At 34.6% G+C, this 16,507-nt stretch overlaps 1 protein-coding gene across 1 annotated transcript in view; it reads right to left on the reverse strand.

Moving 5' to 3' along the window:
* Positions 1 to 16,507, reverse strand: part of TRDN (triadin) — a 276,837-nt gene that overhangs the window by 240,867 nt on the left and 19,463 nt on the right. The window contains 2 exon segments of the mRNA XM_040627484.1: positions 12,755 to 12,787; positions 13,858 to 14,022. Coding sequence (XP_040483418.1) covers positions 12,755 to 12,787; positions 13,858 to 14,022 — 198 coding nt within the window.

Genomic DNA, 16,507 nt, shown 5'->3' on the forward strand with positions numbered 1-16,507 from the left:
TATTTCAATGATAATCTGCGTTCTCCTTTGTCTGATGGCACTTGCCTATATACTTATGGTATTTTTTTATACAGAAATAATGAAATTTTGGCATCTGTTACACATATTTATGCTGGGCGTCTGAGAAGATAAGTATAGATTTTAGTGATCGTTTTGGTAGTCTAAAATGGAACTTTTAGGTGTGAGGGAGAATTTTCTGGTTCTCACATTGTGTTCTGCATGTCCCACGGGAATATATAATTATTGTATAGACAAAAATCTTTAAAACTTCTCCAAATTAGAAGTGAAGATTCATTTCATTGGCTTGATTCTCCTTCTTCATCTTTAGGCTGTTTAATTTTATCAATATGTAATCATCTAAGCTCTATGTCTCCCACAGTGCCAGTGGTAATCATAGATCAACAGTTTCCCCAAGACTCTGAGCTCAACTTCCAAATACAATTTGGGAAGACAGGCCATGGCACTTAAAAATGGGAGGGTTGCTAGCAGCAGTAATCAATGGGACCAAGTCAGTGAAAATAGGTTGTGCCAAATGATTCCTAAGAATGACCTTATTTTCTGGTGAAGTCTTTCTGAGTTATTTTGTATATTGCATGTATTTTGCTTATGATAAATAGTTTTTATCTACTTATAACAAAGCCTATTGTTGAATAGTTTATAATTTCATTTAAGATTTACACGGCCAATTTAAAGCATACAATTTTTCTCTATTAACATAACAAATTGTTAACAAATTAAAAATATTATCAATTCAAGATTTTAAAATGACAGACTCAAGAAGTTAAAAAGATAATCTCTGTCACCAAGGCAACCATCCTAATTCTTTTAGATAACAACCAAGTTTATTAAATTATTATGAGTGTTGTGGATTTCGATGAATGCTTTTTATCATTATGTTTTCTCTACATATCTCACAAGCAGTAGACAATATGAAATGCCTTCTTATAATTTTTCTTATTTTAATATTGAAAATTCAAATTATTCATTTGAACATAGAATCTAGATTTGTAAGATTTTGCCAATTGTGACTAGGACACAAAAGTCTAATTATGATGAATAGCGAAGCAAGTCTAGTTATCTATTTAGTGGCTAATTAAGGATCATTAAGGGAAAATATTATATTGAATTCTCAATATTTTAGAGAAACATTTTAAATTATGTGTAGGTATTTGTATTTTCTATGATTTTTCTGGTAATTTTTCTGTTACACTGATAAACAAAATTTTGAGGAAAGCACACTACTGACCATTAACGGAGAGTATAAAGAGGAATGTTTTCTTTCCCCCAAAGCTACCTAGTGTTTGTGATTAAGTTGGCATATGCTTCAGATACAGTGATAGACAAATAATTGAGAACAGTTTCCTTGAGTGATGTTGAATCTCATAAACATAAAAATGTTTTGGACCTTAATTTTGTAAGATTTGATTACTTGGTAAAATTTTGTAAAATAAGCTCAACTTTTTCAAAAAAAATAGTAGTCACAACACTGCATGCTCTTGACCCTTACAAAAAATTTTCAAAAATAAATATGATGATACCTGTCCAACCTCATTTTTGCCACTAACTCAGTAATCTTAGGTTAATCCATTTTTCTTCTTTGAATTGTATTTTCTACATCTATAAAGTGACATACTATATCCCATGTGTTCATAAGCCAGACAGAGGTGGAAATGATAACAAACAATACTCTTTATGCGATAATCACTGGTGGACTTTATGGATTTGGTTGACGTTTTGGCTGTGTTAGAATGTGTGTTTCATATTGACGCTATACTAGACAAAATCGATGTGGCTGTACATCAGAGCCATCCGGGGAGATATTAAAATGTATTCCTGAGCTACAGCCCAAACTTAATCAATTAGTCTCTGGTGGTGAGGAAACTTTTAGGAATCTCCAATTTAAATAAGCTCTCAGGTGGTTTCAGAACCACCGTCAGAAGTAGGAACCACTGTCTAGACCAACATTTCTCAAATTTTAATGTGCATTTGAGTCGCCTGGGGATCTTCCTAAAATGCAGATTTTGATTCATTTGGTCTAGATGAAGCCTGGTTATGCATTTCTAAATCTCTCCCAGATGCTGCTGATGCTGCTGTTCCTTGGAGCATACTTCGAGTTGCAAGCTCTAGTCCAGACAAAACTCTTGGCAAAAATATAATATATGATATCACAATTTAATCATAGAATCATAAAATATTATAGCTGGAAAGAACCTGGACATCAGTAAAAGCCAACCTCTTTGTTTTACGGATGTGAGAGCTGAGAGCCACTGGGGTTAAGTGACTTAATCATAGCAGGTGAACAGCAAAAGGGGAACCAATGCAAATATCTTCTCTTCATATTCCTTCAAGTCTATCTTAATCATGTTAAAATGTTGATGTGTTCAGCTGCTGAGCATCGATTGTCAATAGTTATTCCAATAGTCTAGGACAATGTGACAGTGATATTAATTTGGTTTGCATTTTATCATTCATGGTTTGGTATTTTTTTAATGGTAAATTTATATAGAAGAGCAGTCACTATGTTTAAACAAAACATGCAATTATCCACTTATCTCCGACTCTTTCCCTTCCTGGTGTCACAATGCATAAAATCACTCATTTTTAGAATTAATCATTTGGGTTGCAATGGTTCTCATGCTGGTTGTGAGTTAGAAACACATTGGGGAGGTTTTGAAAATACAACTGCTTACGACTTGACCCCTGGAGATTCTGGCTGGGTAAATCTGAAGTGGGAAGGGATCTGGGATTCCAAATTAAAAAGACATCTGTGGCTTTCCTGCTAGAATTCATTATTGTAACAGCATCCTTCCTCTAGTTTCAGGAACCAATTCTTTTCTAATCTAATATAAAGAATTTGGGTGATGCTAACCCCACTCTTTACTCCCAAGGGTGGGTCTATTCCTTAGGTCTTGACAAAATGCATACTGCAGGTCCCTGGCCAGCTGATTGGTTCTAAGAAGGATGTGTTACTCAATACAAATCAATGAGAGTCAACTACATTGTTTTTGCTGAAATAGTTGAGGAAAAGCATAGCCTCCTCTCCTGAGTTGCTCAAGTAAAATATCTCTTGGGCCTGAACCTTCTGGTCACCATAATTGCCACTAGGAGAAGAAAGTCTGGCTGAGAATTAAGCAGATGAAGGAAAGCAGGGTCAGGAGCAAAGAGAGAGGATTTACTAATCACTTTATTAAAAAACCTGAAGCCAGTTTTACTCTTGCATCTTTCAGTCATTCCAACCATTTAAGTATCCTTTCCATTAAGTCAGTTGCCTTATCCTGAATGGCCTAATGCCTATCCCCAATGGCCTAATCCTGAAGTCAATTTTGGTCTCTCGTCATTTGAATCTGATGCACAGAGTTGAGAATCACTGGGAAGTTTCTGTTTTGCTTTTTTTTAAAAAAATTTTTTTGTTTTATTTTTCAATAAACCATTCTAAATGAAAATACATAATCTGGACTATGTAATACTTCAAGCCATCTGTATTCGAACAACACCTCATTTCTTACGATTTTAAGAAAGGAAACCTACATAACTGGGGAGAAAAGAGTCTGGAATAACAGCTTCTCGCTCATACACTTCTCCATTACTTATCCACTCTGATTTGTAGGTAAGACTGAAGCAACCCTGATATCAGATTTTGGTGCCAGCGTCACGGCGAATAAGAAGGGTCTCTGAGACGACTCAGCTCCGGCCCAACCATTTTATGTTTTTTTTTCTCGTCAGAACAGGAATAATCTCAGTGCTTTCTTTGGCATGTTCCTTCAGGCTCTTGTTTCACCTACTATTATCTGCGGTAGTATTTACCTACTATTATCTGCGGTAGTATTTACCTACTATTATCTGCGGTAGTATTTACCTACTATTATTTACCTTCTATCATCCCGGTTCTGGTTTGCTCGCCTCGATAGGGGTGAGCTCTTTCTAGTAGCATAAGATACAGAAGTCACCAGGGGTGCCTGGGAGGCTCGGTCGGTTGAGTGTCTGACTTCGGCTCAGGTCATGATCTCAGTGGCCTGGGATCATGCCCTACATCGGGCTCCCTGCTCAGTGGGGAGTCTGCTTCTCCCTCTGTCCCTCCTCCTGCTCATGCGTTCTCTCTGTCTCTCAAATACATTTTTTTTTAAAGATTTTATTTATTTATTCGACAGAGATAGAGACAGCCAGCGAGAGAGGGAACACAAGCAGGGGGAGTGGGAGAGGAAGAAGCAGGCTCACAGCAGAGGAGCCTGATGTGGGGCTCGATCCCATAACGCCGGGATCACGCCCTGAGCCGAAGGCAAACGCTTAACCGCTGTGCCACCCAGGCGCCCCTCTCAAATACATTTTAAAAAATCTTTAAAAAAAAATAAAGATACAAAAGTTGCCTGACCCGGTGGATCCAGAGTTCACTACAGCTGCAACCCCATGGAGAAGTGAATCTCGGGGTCACGGACCTTCACCTCAGCCTCCTCAGACTTCTTTATTCTGAGTCTACCCCCAGGCCTGCTGCCTCTTCTCTCTGGGCCTTGTCTCCCTGCCATTGTGATTCTGATCAATAATCGGAACAACGGGCAGAAGGTAAAGCAGTGAGTTCCTTGTGGAGCCCAAGGGTACAATGCAGCACTGAAGTTACGGAGCTGAGTTTTGATCCAGACTTACTAAGGGAAGAGGTCCAAAGATAAATGCATCTACTTAACAAGGTTACTAGGGCCTACCTAGTAACCAATATTCTGAGCCTATGAATTTTAACAAGTTTAGTCATCTTTCCATTTCCTCTCCTTTTTTCATTCGCCATATTTTTCAGACACTTCATGTATAGCCTGGTGTATACCACCGAAGCTGCCAGCAAAGATGGATGGATTGAAATCTCTGGCATAGAAACGTGTCCATCTATCTTACTCCCGATGACGTGATACAACCTTCTCAATGGCCTAATCCTAAAGTCTTGAATATTTATGATGTGCAAATTTCTGGCTCTTCCTTATTCACCCTGACTGCAAAGAGCTGTTGTGGGTTTCAATCAAGTACGAAAAATACACAATGAAAGAAGGGAGTTTAAATTTACTGGGTTCTTTTCAGCCCAAGGAGCTTTAGGGAAATTTAAAAACACGACTACAAGGAGAATGTAATTTGTTTTGCTCTAAGTAGAGAAGAGCCTCTTCCTCTGCTGCTGACACGCATCAGGTACAACCTCACAGTACCTCAGCCTCCGTACTTGGGTCCTGTTCAAACCTGAGCACAGTCCTTGTTTCAACGAGCACGTAATTAGGAAGCAAGGAAATTCAGCGTGATGCAGTGAGGCATCCAGTTCTTTCCCATGAGGCAAGCAATGATTTAACACATAAGGCCACTATGCTCCTGAAACTGAAAAGCAGCTCTTCCTTCCCAAAACACTGAGTGTGCGTAGATCCAAATGACTAAAACGACTCTTCCGGAACTTTAAAGCTAGATGTCTGAAAATGACATTATAAAATGTAACTTCTTGTTAGGGGACTATTATTATCTTCTAAAATCACATATTCCAAAGGACGTAACTGGTGTAATGATTATTCTTATCTACAGAGTTACTACAGACCGAGGTTTAACTAAGAATAAACTGTAAAAAGGAGATAAGTATATTCATTATGTTGCCCTTGGAAATGTTACCACAAAAAATTTAAAAAGCTATATATCCACGAAAGAATTATACTCTCTGTAAATGTTTACCCAATCTGAAAAGTCAGCATCACATAAATACCAATAGAGAAATATGAAAGCAAAATCATACTAGGTTTGTGACAAACTGATACTTTATTTTTGAAAAAGAAATAGAAAAATATCAAGTCTTATTATGAATGGAGGTATATATTTTTTAACAATATTTTTGTATTATATTATGTTAGTCACCATACAGTACATCCCTAGTTTTTGATGTAAAGTTCCATGATTCATTACTTGCGTATAACACCCAGTGTGAATGGAGATATATTTTTATCTTTCCTTTAAGAATACTGGATTTTCTCTCTTTCTCTCTCTCTCCCTCTCTGGCTCCCTGTCTCTATCCCTCCCTCACTTTATCTCTCCCTTTCTGTATCTGTGTTGGCAAGCCTTTGATTAACTTTGACTTGGGAGTACTTATGAATAATTAAGAGAATTAAAATTATTTATGTGTTTTTTATTATATTTCTATTTTTGACTAAAATAGTTTATTTGCAATATAGTTATCATTATTCATATTTTCATCCTCTTTAAGTTTGGTTGTATATAATCACCTCATCGTGATCAAATATGCAATGCCCAAATTATTTTATCTTATTTACTATCTCAATTGCTCATCTATTTATTAAACTCTTCAATAGGGGTGCCTGGGTGGCTCAGTCATTAAGCGTCTGCCTTCGTCTCAGGGCCTGATCCCGGATTCCTGGGATCGAGCCCCACATCAGGCTCCTCCACTGGGAGCCTGCTTCTTCCTCTCCCACTCCTCCTGCTTGTGTTCCCTCTCTCGCTGGCTGTCTCTATCTCTGTCAAATAAATAAACAAAATCTTTAAAAAAAATAAATAAATAAACTCTTCGATAAGGTCTTTTCAGTACATTATACTAAATAAGATGATCTTTGACTCATTTGCAATTGCTTTGGCTATAGAATACAATGTTACATTGATCCTGCTATTAGTAAGGGATGATTTTCTTTTTAGGCATATGACATAAAAACTCCATTCATTACAGTCATTTTTTGTTTAAATTTTACTTATTTACTTGAGAGAGCACATGAGGGGCAGGCTGAGGGGCAGAGGGAGAAAGAGAAGCAGACTCTTTAGTGAGCAGGCAGCCCGATGATGCAGGGCTCAATCCCACGACCCTGGGATCATGACCTGAGCCAAAGGCAGACGCTTAAGTGAGTGAGCCACCCAGGTGCCCCTATTTATTATCTTATTTAACATACTTTCATCATCAGCATTAGGAATGCTGTGTGCAAAGACTTATATGTTCTCCTCGGCCTAAGATATTACTTGACACATAGAAAACACTTGAAAAAGATTTATTTAAAAACAAATTTACAGTGCTCTGAAATAGCGATTATTTAAGGACACACATTGTTGTCTATGGTGGAACCTTGGGCCTCCATGCTCTGTTCTCACTCAGAATCCTCAGGTCATCCAGAACACAAAATGTTCATTTTTATTACAGTGACTTAAATTTTTTTCCCTTGACATAGTCTTAGAAAACTTTGGGAAATTTCATCTCCTTCTATATTTTGAAGATAACTTCTAAATTTTTTATTGTAAGTTAAAGAGTTACAATTAATAGATTATTATAAATTTTGACTTCTAAAAATAAAATTGCTTCATCTCTTGAAAAATCAGGTTGATGGACTCCAAATACCATAATATTTTGAGATTCTTCATTATGGATTTAAAATAACAAACAAGCTTTTTTAACATCTGAAAATTGTATGTCTTTTCTTTTTTCTTTTTGAATTTGTATTTTCATTCCATTTCTCTCACAAAATTTTATTCAAGAACAATATATTTTTATCATTGGAAATTTTTTTCTTGACTATACTATCACACGTCTCTAGAAAAAAAAAGCTTATATATCAAAATTTAGAATTTCTTTCATATCCTGTGATTATAAGAATCTAAAGGTTAATATCTTACAAATTTTCATAAAGTATTAAATCTGAAAAGCAAAATTTTTTTGGAAAGGTCTCTATCTCTTTGTGAGATACATATAACTTTGATTAGTTCATGTATTTGTGGATATGATTTGCAGATGGAATTAGATAAGATTCAATGATAAATCTAACCCTGTTTTTACTTTTAAAGATTCAAATGTTGAGAAGCCTTGTGAACATGTATGCACACGTGCATAGATATGCCTTATGCATGTACACGTATGTAGACCTACACACACATGCACCCACACAAACACAGAGATGACAATTTTATTATGGTAATGCTATTTATTTTTTTAAATCTTCTTCCAAATAATGGTAAAATGACATAGGGAATCAACAAGGAATTTATTTTCAATGATCTCTCAGCTGAGTAACTGACTAATGCCTTCTTCAGTTATACTGGAAACAAAAATTTGAAAAACACATGACTTGCAAAAGGTTTGTTACTCTATTCTGAGAGTCATTCACTTTCTGAATTTCCTGGAAGTCAAATGATTTTATCAGACTTACCAAATGACTGCTAGATATTTCTACTACTCTTACTCAGGAGTACCTTGTGTAACCAACCAATATATTCAAAAAAGGTGAAGAAAAATCAAAATATTGTAAATGGTAACGACTTTGGACAAAATGATATTGTCTTATGTACCTTTACATATATGTCTCGCTTTAGGTGTATTTTATCTAGACCTTGGAGGCTGCTCACTTTATTTATAAAAAATGTTTGCCATGTTAGCTAATGGGCAAACCAGCCTTTGTTTTCAAACCTCTTACTCAAATCAAATTTACCTCTCTCAAAAAATATAATTTTGTTTTGCAGTTCAAAAAATTTTAGTTTGCATCTTGAGGAAATTATTAAGAAAGAATAAATTTTACAACACACCTGGAATATGTGTTATTAAAAGTAGATGAAAAGACTAAATTGAGGTAGATTTAATATAATAAATTTATTTTAAGAATAAGTTATAAAAACAAGACAAACCATATTCTATTGTCCATTATTTTATTTTTACTAATGTCATGTAATATGTAGGTAAAATTTTAAACTGTTCGTGAAACTAAGATATGATAAAGAGTTTGACATTTCAACAATATCTGTGTGAGGGGGATATCAAATTCAAATGTTTTACTTTGGGGACTAAATAAGTTTCAAATATAAAATAAATAAGTTTAATAATTTTGTTAGCTACCATAAAATTGTATAATTATCAAGCAAAAGAGAATATATATTAAGTATATACATTTACATATATATGCATACATATAAAACCAAGAGCTAAGATATAGTTTAATATTTTTTGTTAATAGGAGGTAAAAAATACATATAAATAACATATAATGAATAAATGGTGCATAATGTATTATGCATATATATATACACATGCTTTAATATATATGTGTGTATATATATATACATATATAGTAAACTGATTCTGCAAATAGCATATGACTTTTTTGTCAATAGGAGATACAAAATATTAAAGATCTTACATTAGATGAAATAAGATGAGGTCTGACTACAATTAAATTAAATGTTTCATAATATAATTACATAAAGTATGTTTAAAATTCTTTTTTGAACAATAGAGTATTAATCTAAAAGGTACCACTGAAATGTGACATCTATGGGTTTAGTCAATGCATCTTTAAAAGTTTGGTTGTCTCAGAAAATATCCCAGTTATATTTAAAAGAATCAGCATCACTAACCTACACTGCTTTGGTTGTTTCAAAGTGCTCTTTCAAGCCAATGGCACTTCCTAAGAGCAAGTATTGAGAATAAATGAAAAGAATTACTTACATTTAAATTTTTAAAAGGCATTTTTAGCTGTTAGTATTTCCTATTTATATTCTTTTTGCTTTGCTCTCATGGGAATCTCTCTCAAAAGCAATGCAATCTTTCTCATTATTTGGCTAAATAAAAGGCAAAGTCATTAAATGAAACTTATCATTGCTCCAGTCTCCTCCACTCCACCATATCTTTGGCGTCAGACCATCCCATTGTGAAAAAGAGCATTTGTGTATCAGCACCACGGTTCTCCTTTAGCCGATTCACGCAGGACAGGGCAGAAAGGCCTATTGGTCTTTTGCGTCAGCATTCCAGCAATTTTAGGATGGGGGAGGCTATTTCTTTATATTGTAAAGTAGAAGTACTATTATGAACTTAAATGTGTGTTCAGGCAAATCTGTTTTAGGAAACCATACAAATAGAATTTCATTCCATTAATGGGGGTACATTTGTGTACCCCTTGGAAAGTGGGGAGTTAACATCCATGATGTGCGCCCTCCTGTGAAGAAGCTACACAACAGGAGACGCGAGATAAACAAAGCACACCTACCACATAGAACACATAATTCTCTCAGGAACTATGATTTACGATGGTACTTATTTGTCCTGATTGTACGTTTTAAATAATTATATAATAAAAATATAATGTTTTATAATGATTCAGTGCCTTGGACTCTCATCGTGTAGTGTTTGGTAATAGAATTTACTATTTTAAAACTTTGACAAGCTGGGAAATAAAGATGCATAAAGACTCTAGGTACTACCTTTCATACTCTAAAGCTGTATATATATATAACAACATAAGCCACGGAATTGCAGAATCAAAAATTTCATCCATATTAATAATCTACTTAATAATCAATCCTGCAACCCTGAGATGATTTGACTAGACCACTTTTCCACATCAACTTAGAACTGCAAACTCCACCCATAAATAATAGGGTCTTTGAGTTTTTATTTTGATGAAAATAGCAACTGGACAAATGAAACTAACATGTTAAGTGCATTTAAATAAAATGCTTCATGAAGACATAGGACAGTTAAATAAACAATACCACAGCCTTATAATTTAGGTAATATAAAATGCCTAAATATTATTGAGTATATCTGAATGGGAGAGAGAGTATTCATGAGGAGATCAATAAAAAGTCATTTAAATGGATGAAAATCAAATGATCTAGGAGATTGTTATTCTAAATTACAAAAAAAATGTATATTGCTTAAACCACAATTTTAAAATATGAAAATGTATTAAAAATCCATCATAAAATAGGGATAAGCTCATAGCATCTCTTCTATAATAATATTTAAAATACGCTTTTTAAAACAGAGTATAATTAGAAATGTTCCACAAAATATTAGTTATTGCTTTAAAATTCTCATTGCCTCTATGACACTAAATGGAAAAGCTTATAAATAAAAAAATAATACTTATAATGAAATATATTTCCTTCAGTCCACTTTAACCAATGTCCATTATTACATAGCCTCTACACACAAGGTAGGATATATAAGCTGTTTCCTTAAATGTCCATTTTCTCATGCAACTTTGTGAATAGTATTATTAAGAGAATATATTCAGATAATTTTAAGTCAATTCTTCTTTTAGTAATCCTTCAAAACACTAGTGTATGGTTTTAAACACATATATCACTTAGACTGTTTTAACTAATGAGCATTACTGACATCTTTTACAAAAGTATCCCTAACAACTATTTAATAGTTTTTCTGTTGATTTTATAAAACAAGGCAATAATTTAAAGAATCATAATTAAGCAGCTTTGTGTGGATTTGCAATTTATGCTAATCATTACATGAAACAATTTTGAAATAATCCCACAGGGAAATTCAAATCAAAAGGAAAGAACAGATTCTTTATTAAATCCTAGATATTGATTTATGGAGAATATGATCTTATGATATTCCTGTGGAATTCAATTTGTAATAAGAAAATATTATTTGTTTTTCTCTCTTCTATTTCCAGTTGGAGCGCACATTACACATAAACTGTTGTTTCCCGATAATGACTAATGACTCAATAGCTTAAACTTTTACTATCTTCTAGGCACTTTACTTTGGAAGTCAGCTATAAAAAAACTGTTTCTACCCTCAAGGAGTTTGTAAACTAATCTAGAATCTCTAAACCTGGATTTGATGGCTGAACTACGGCTTTAGTTCTCATCCTGGATTTGTGATCAAGAAACCTGTCTTCTCCTCTCAATAACTTCATAAACACTTTCGTTTCTGGCTTTCCCACATTTGGGTTTCACTAGTTGAGCTCTCATTTGTTGGACAAGTTACAAATTCAAATTTTCCAAATTAACATACACTAAGTGGATTTTACCCCAGATAATGAGATAATCATCATCTGCTCAGACAAGGCTGAAGCTCCAAATTTGGATCCCACTGTTTGCATCTACAGTAGTTCTAGGCGGATAGCAACAGGAGCCAGCAAATTCTCCCCTGGAGTAAACACTCCCAAAAGCCTGTGGCTGAACATATCCAGCAATAACTAACATATCACAACTGTAACAAGTCTGGCTATGTGTTGGCTCTTTCTCTCTGGCACCAACCATACATCAGGATGGTATCCCTTCTCCCTATTGTCCCTTCTAGACAATTCTTACTCTTTCCTATAAAAATACTTGCTCCTGTGAGGCTCTTGCCCTGTAGTTATACCCCTTTTCCCTAGTCATATTGCTTCCATCTTTTGGATTTGTGATCATCCCAGTCAGTGATGGAAGAGCCTAGCAAGATATATTTCTGTAAGAAATCCTTCTATTCCACATCCAAGTACACCCAGGTAACGCTATTCCTTTGAAGTGATAGATGACACATACTGACTGGATAGGTCTTTGCCTCCAAGATTATTCTTTTCCATACTCTTTCACACACCCTGTCCCCTACTTCTCACCTAAAAATGAAGAATGTTCATAGTGACAATAAAATAAGGAGGAAATGAGTAAAAATTTAAAATCAATAAATCTGGCCACAGTGAGAATAAAGATCATGGGCATCATCATCTGCTGGGCCATTTCTGAGGCTATGGAATTCACTCCTCATTCCTGATTCCAAATCACATGGATCTGTATGTAGGTGGATTGGCGCACATCGATGATGAACGCATCAATTAAATAATCAACTGAAAAATAGTGGGATCAGTTTCATTGGAAAGAATCAAGTATTTCTCTACCTCACTATAAACCTCAATCTAATCATTAAACAAAAACTGCACATTAAAAATAAAGTAAGCTACAACTCACATAAAAAATATTTGAATCATGCTGAAAACCAACATTACCACATTTTTTAAAGGTGAAAACAACCAACCTTTTTGTTTCAAGGGAGGCTCCTCTATTTCTCCTATACCAAGACAAAAACAGTAAATTAGAAAAACTTTCAGCATAGCATAATCCTGCCTCTCTCTTTTCCCATTTTCTTTTGTTCATTAAAGAAGCCATCTATTAGTTTTGACATTAGTAGTCCTTATATTACTTTGCCTCCCAAATTCCAGTTTTTAAGTATAAACTTTGTTTATGTACATTTATGTGAGATAGTTTCACTTTTATGAGTTCAATGAAATTGTGGCAGCAATCCAAATTATACATTATAGTTCGTATATCATGTTCATTTCAGTTCTCTATTGTTCGTCTCGACCTCTCACTGGGGCCAAACAAATACAAATTCAGACAAAGTCATAGCGAGGACTACACTAATAAGAGCTTTCCTGGTAGTCAAGACTGAATACATGATTTGTGATGACTAAGGCTGACCCTAAAAAATGTCATGTAAAAGACAGAATCATAACGCTTTGTTCTTTTCACATCCATTCAATAGTAGTTTATGTATGGTTGGAGTTTATTTCCTTTTGTTTATTAATATATACAAGAGAGTACATAGGCTAGTTGCATAATTGTTGTGACATTTAGAATATGTCCTTCCATTCTCCAACTCCGTTTGTTTCAATAAATTTACTTTTGATTATGATTTCAGTGGAAATGCTTTCTATTTGATCATGAATATGACTTACATGTATAAAACGTATGTCTGTCAATCGTTGTTGTTATTTCAGTCTACCTAAGGATAAATTTGAGAAATAGCTACTATTTTTTCCCCAAAGAAGCATATAAATGGTAAGGTCTGATTGTGAGTTTATAGTAGTACACGGTAAGACCCTCTCTACTATAATGTTACCCAAATAGTAGCATTTAATTTTGACATCTTTGCCATAATGGCAGATGAGCTGTAAGATGAAAGCCAAATAGGGACCGATTTACTGAGTTTGGCAGCCTGTTGATAATGCTGTTAGAACTCAGAAGCGTATTCATTTTGGTTTAGCCTGACCTAAGTGCCCGTTTAACTTTAAGCAAACCACCATACTGCATAACTAATATTGTTCTGAGAAGTTAGGTGTGCTGCTATGCTCTTTGTACCTTTATCAGTGTCCTCATCCCCATCATCATCATCTTCTTCATCACCCTCAGACGAGATGATGTCAGACAACAAAGAAAAGAAGCCATAGACCCAGTCCGTGGTTTCTTCCACAGCATCATGTACAAGTTTTAGAGGATCTGAGCCAATCTTGGAAATAGAGCTTGCTAAAAGTAATTAAAAACAAGAGAAAAATTTTACAATCATTCCCCAAAAAACTAAGGAAAGCTGTTTATCCTAATTTGTGTCTTTGACACAAAATATGTTAATTTTATAAATGCAAATGTCTCTTGGCTACAATTTGGAGGGGGGCTCAGAAATAGAAACTATATTTTGTCATAGTATGCATGTGTATTCAATTAAAAAGAAAAGTTATTGAATACCTATGGTACCAAACACTACGGGGTTACCAAGAAAGAAGTTGTCCTTGAGAAGTTTATAATCTAAGTAAGAGTTTAATACAGGGCAAGATTAGGAATGGATTGAAATAATGTGCATCTATGTTATTCAAATTGCAATATACTCCCTACGTTATGGGTGTTCAGAAACAGAAGCTATCATCGGTGGCCCATATTATACTGGAAAGCATCATGGAGAAGATGGCTCTGTAAAGTTTTAGGCAAACAATAAGTGCCAAGTAGACGTAAGTAGCTGTGACTAAAGTAAGACTGATAGGTCCATTTATTATAGTTTGTGGTGCATCAGGAAAAATCTGGAATTGTCAAGGTAGTATTCATATCAGGTTCCAGCTAGATTCAATTTGTTTATCCTTGTTAGGCATCCCAGTACCTGAAAATAAAAAATATTTAAATTTCTACTAACTTTAGTAGATAGAATTAGGAAAAACTGAAGTCTATAAATCTTCCATTTTTTTATATCCTGGGAAATAGAAACTGTGAAATGAAAGATTAAAAAATAAAAATGCAAGCAAATAGACATAATAGATATTTCCAAAATGTTGTCCTTCTCCTTCTCATTTTAATTATATGAAAATTACTCTGAGGCTGCAAAGATAGCCTCTAATATCTGATTGAAGGGGTGATCTATCTAAAAATATGATATAAGTTGGAACTGACTTTTTTATCAATCTAAATTAAATTTTAGACTTATGTTTTCCTTAATTTTAAAAGTTATTTTAGCTTTTCAGAGATTTTTCTCCCTTTGATGTCTTAAAAGACTAGAATTATATCAACATATATTATTTAAAGGTTAAGGACTCTAAAATTAGGCTTTTATTCTGAAGGAGATAAGAAGTCACTGGAAGGTTAGAGCAAAGGAATGAAGTGATTGGACATACGTAACTTCATTCTCTTTGTTGAGGATTGAAAGAATGCCAGGTTGGAAACAGGGAGATCAGCCAAATGAAATAAGCAAGGGGAAACATGATGGTGATTTCTATCAGGGTGATAGGTGTGTGTGTGTGTGTGTGTGTGTGTGTGTGTGTGTGAACTGTGGTCATTTTCTGAATGTATTTAAAAGATAGAATTAATCATATAGGTTCACAGTTTGGCTCCTGGTGTGAGAGAAAGAGAAGGGTACAGGATAACTTCAAGGTTTTTAGCATGAAAAACTGGCATGATGGAAATGCCATTTGCTGAAATGGGGAGGTCTGGAAAGAAACAGGGTTTTTTAGGGGGAGTATATAAGTACCTGAGTTTTAGACTTGTCAGACTTAAGTTGCCTATTAGACACCTATGTGGAGATGTAGACGTTTGTACAACCCAATATGACCTACAAAAGAAAAGTCCTAGCCAAAGATAGAAACTTAGGAGTTCAATAGAGGATAGAAGGTTCCAGAATCATGATACTGAATGATATCACCAAGGAAGTGGACCCAGGAGCATACCAACATTTAGAAGACAAAGAGATAGTCAGAAAGGTGAACCAGCAATTGATTATGACAAGGAGAGATGAGAGAGAGACAGAGATATACACACACACATCAAGAGAGAGCATGAGAGAACCAGAAAAAGTATAATGTCTTAGATGTCAAGTGAGGAAATTGTCTTGAGGATGGTACAGTGATCAACTGGCAAAAGCTGCCAATAAGTCAAGTAAGATGAAGACTGAGAATAGACATTTAGATTTAACGATGAGGAGGTCATCGGTGACCTTCAAAGGGCTGTTACAGTGGAATGCATTCAGGACCAAATGGGAAGAATTTAGAGGTGGTAAGTAGATTTTACTATAAAGTAAATGACAGAGCTTGGGCAATGTTTAAAGAGTACTAGAATCATAGTGGGTTTTCAGTTGTTTGAACACTATTAAAATGGAAAGAATATTTCATTTTACGCTGATGGGTAAGATCCTACAGAAAGGGGGAAAGTGTGTGCTCCCTTAGACAGCACATATACTAGAAAGGGGGAAAGCGATATGAGAGAAAGGATTTCTGGGGAAATTTTAAATTTTATGTTCTATTTCAGGGGATTCACAGCCCATCCAAGGATGCCAAGTTACAAAACTTATCTTCATGATTCAGTGACAATGTAACTTTACTTTTTGGATCCTATTTTACTGCATTCTGGAGAGTTTTGCATGAGCAAGATATGGTAGTCTGAATGATGAGATTAAACCTTAGAGAAAGGAAATGAAATGGAATTTTATAATTGCAATTGAAAAATTTTAAAGAACTGTATGTAAGGAACTGGATTA

Source organism: Ursus maritimus, unplaced genomic scaffold (assembly GCF_017311325.1).
Source record: "Ursus maritimus isolate PB19 unplaced genomic scaffold, ASM1731132v1 scaffold_13, whole genome shotgun sequence".
Classification (NCBI taxonomy): Eukaryota; Metazoa; Chordata; class Mammalia; order Carnivora; family Ursidae; genus Ursus; species Ursus maritimus.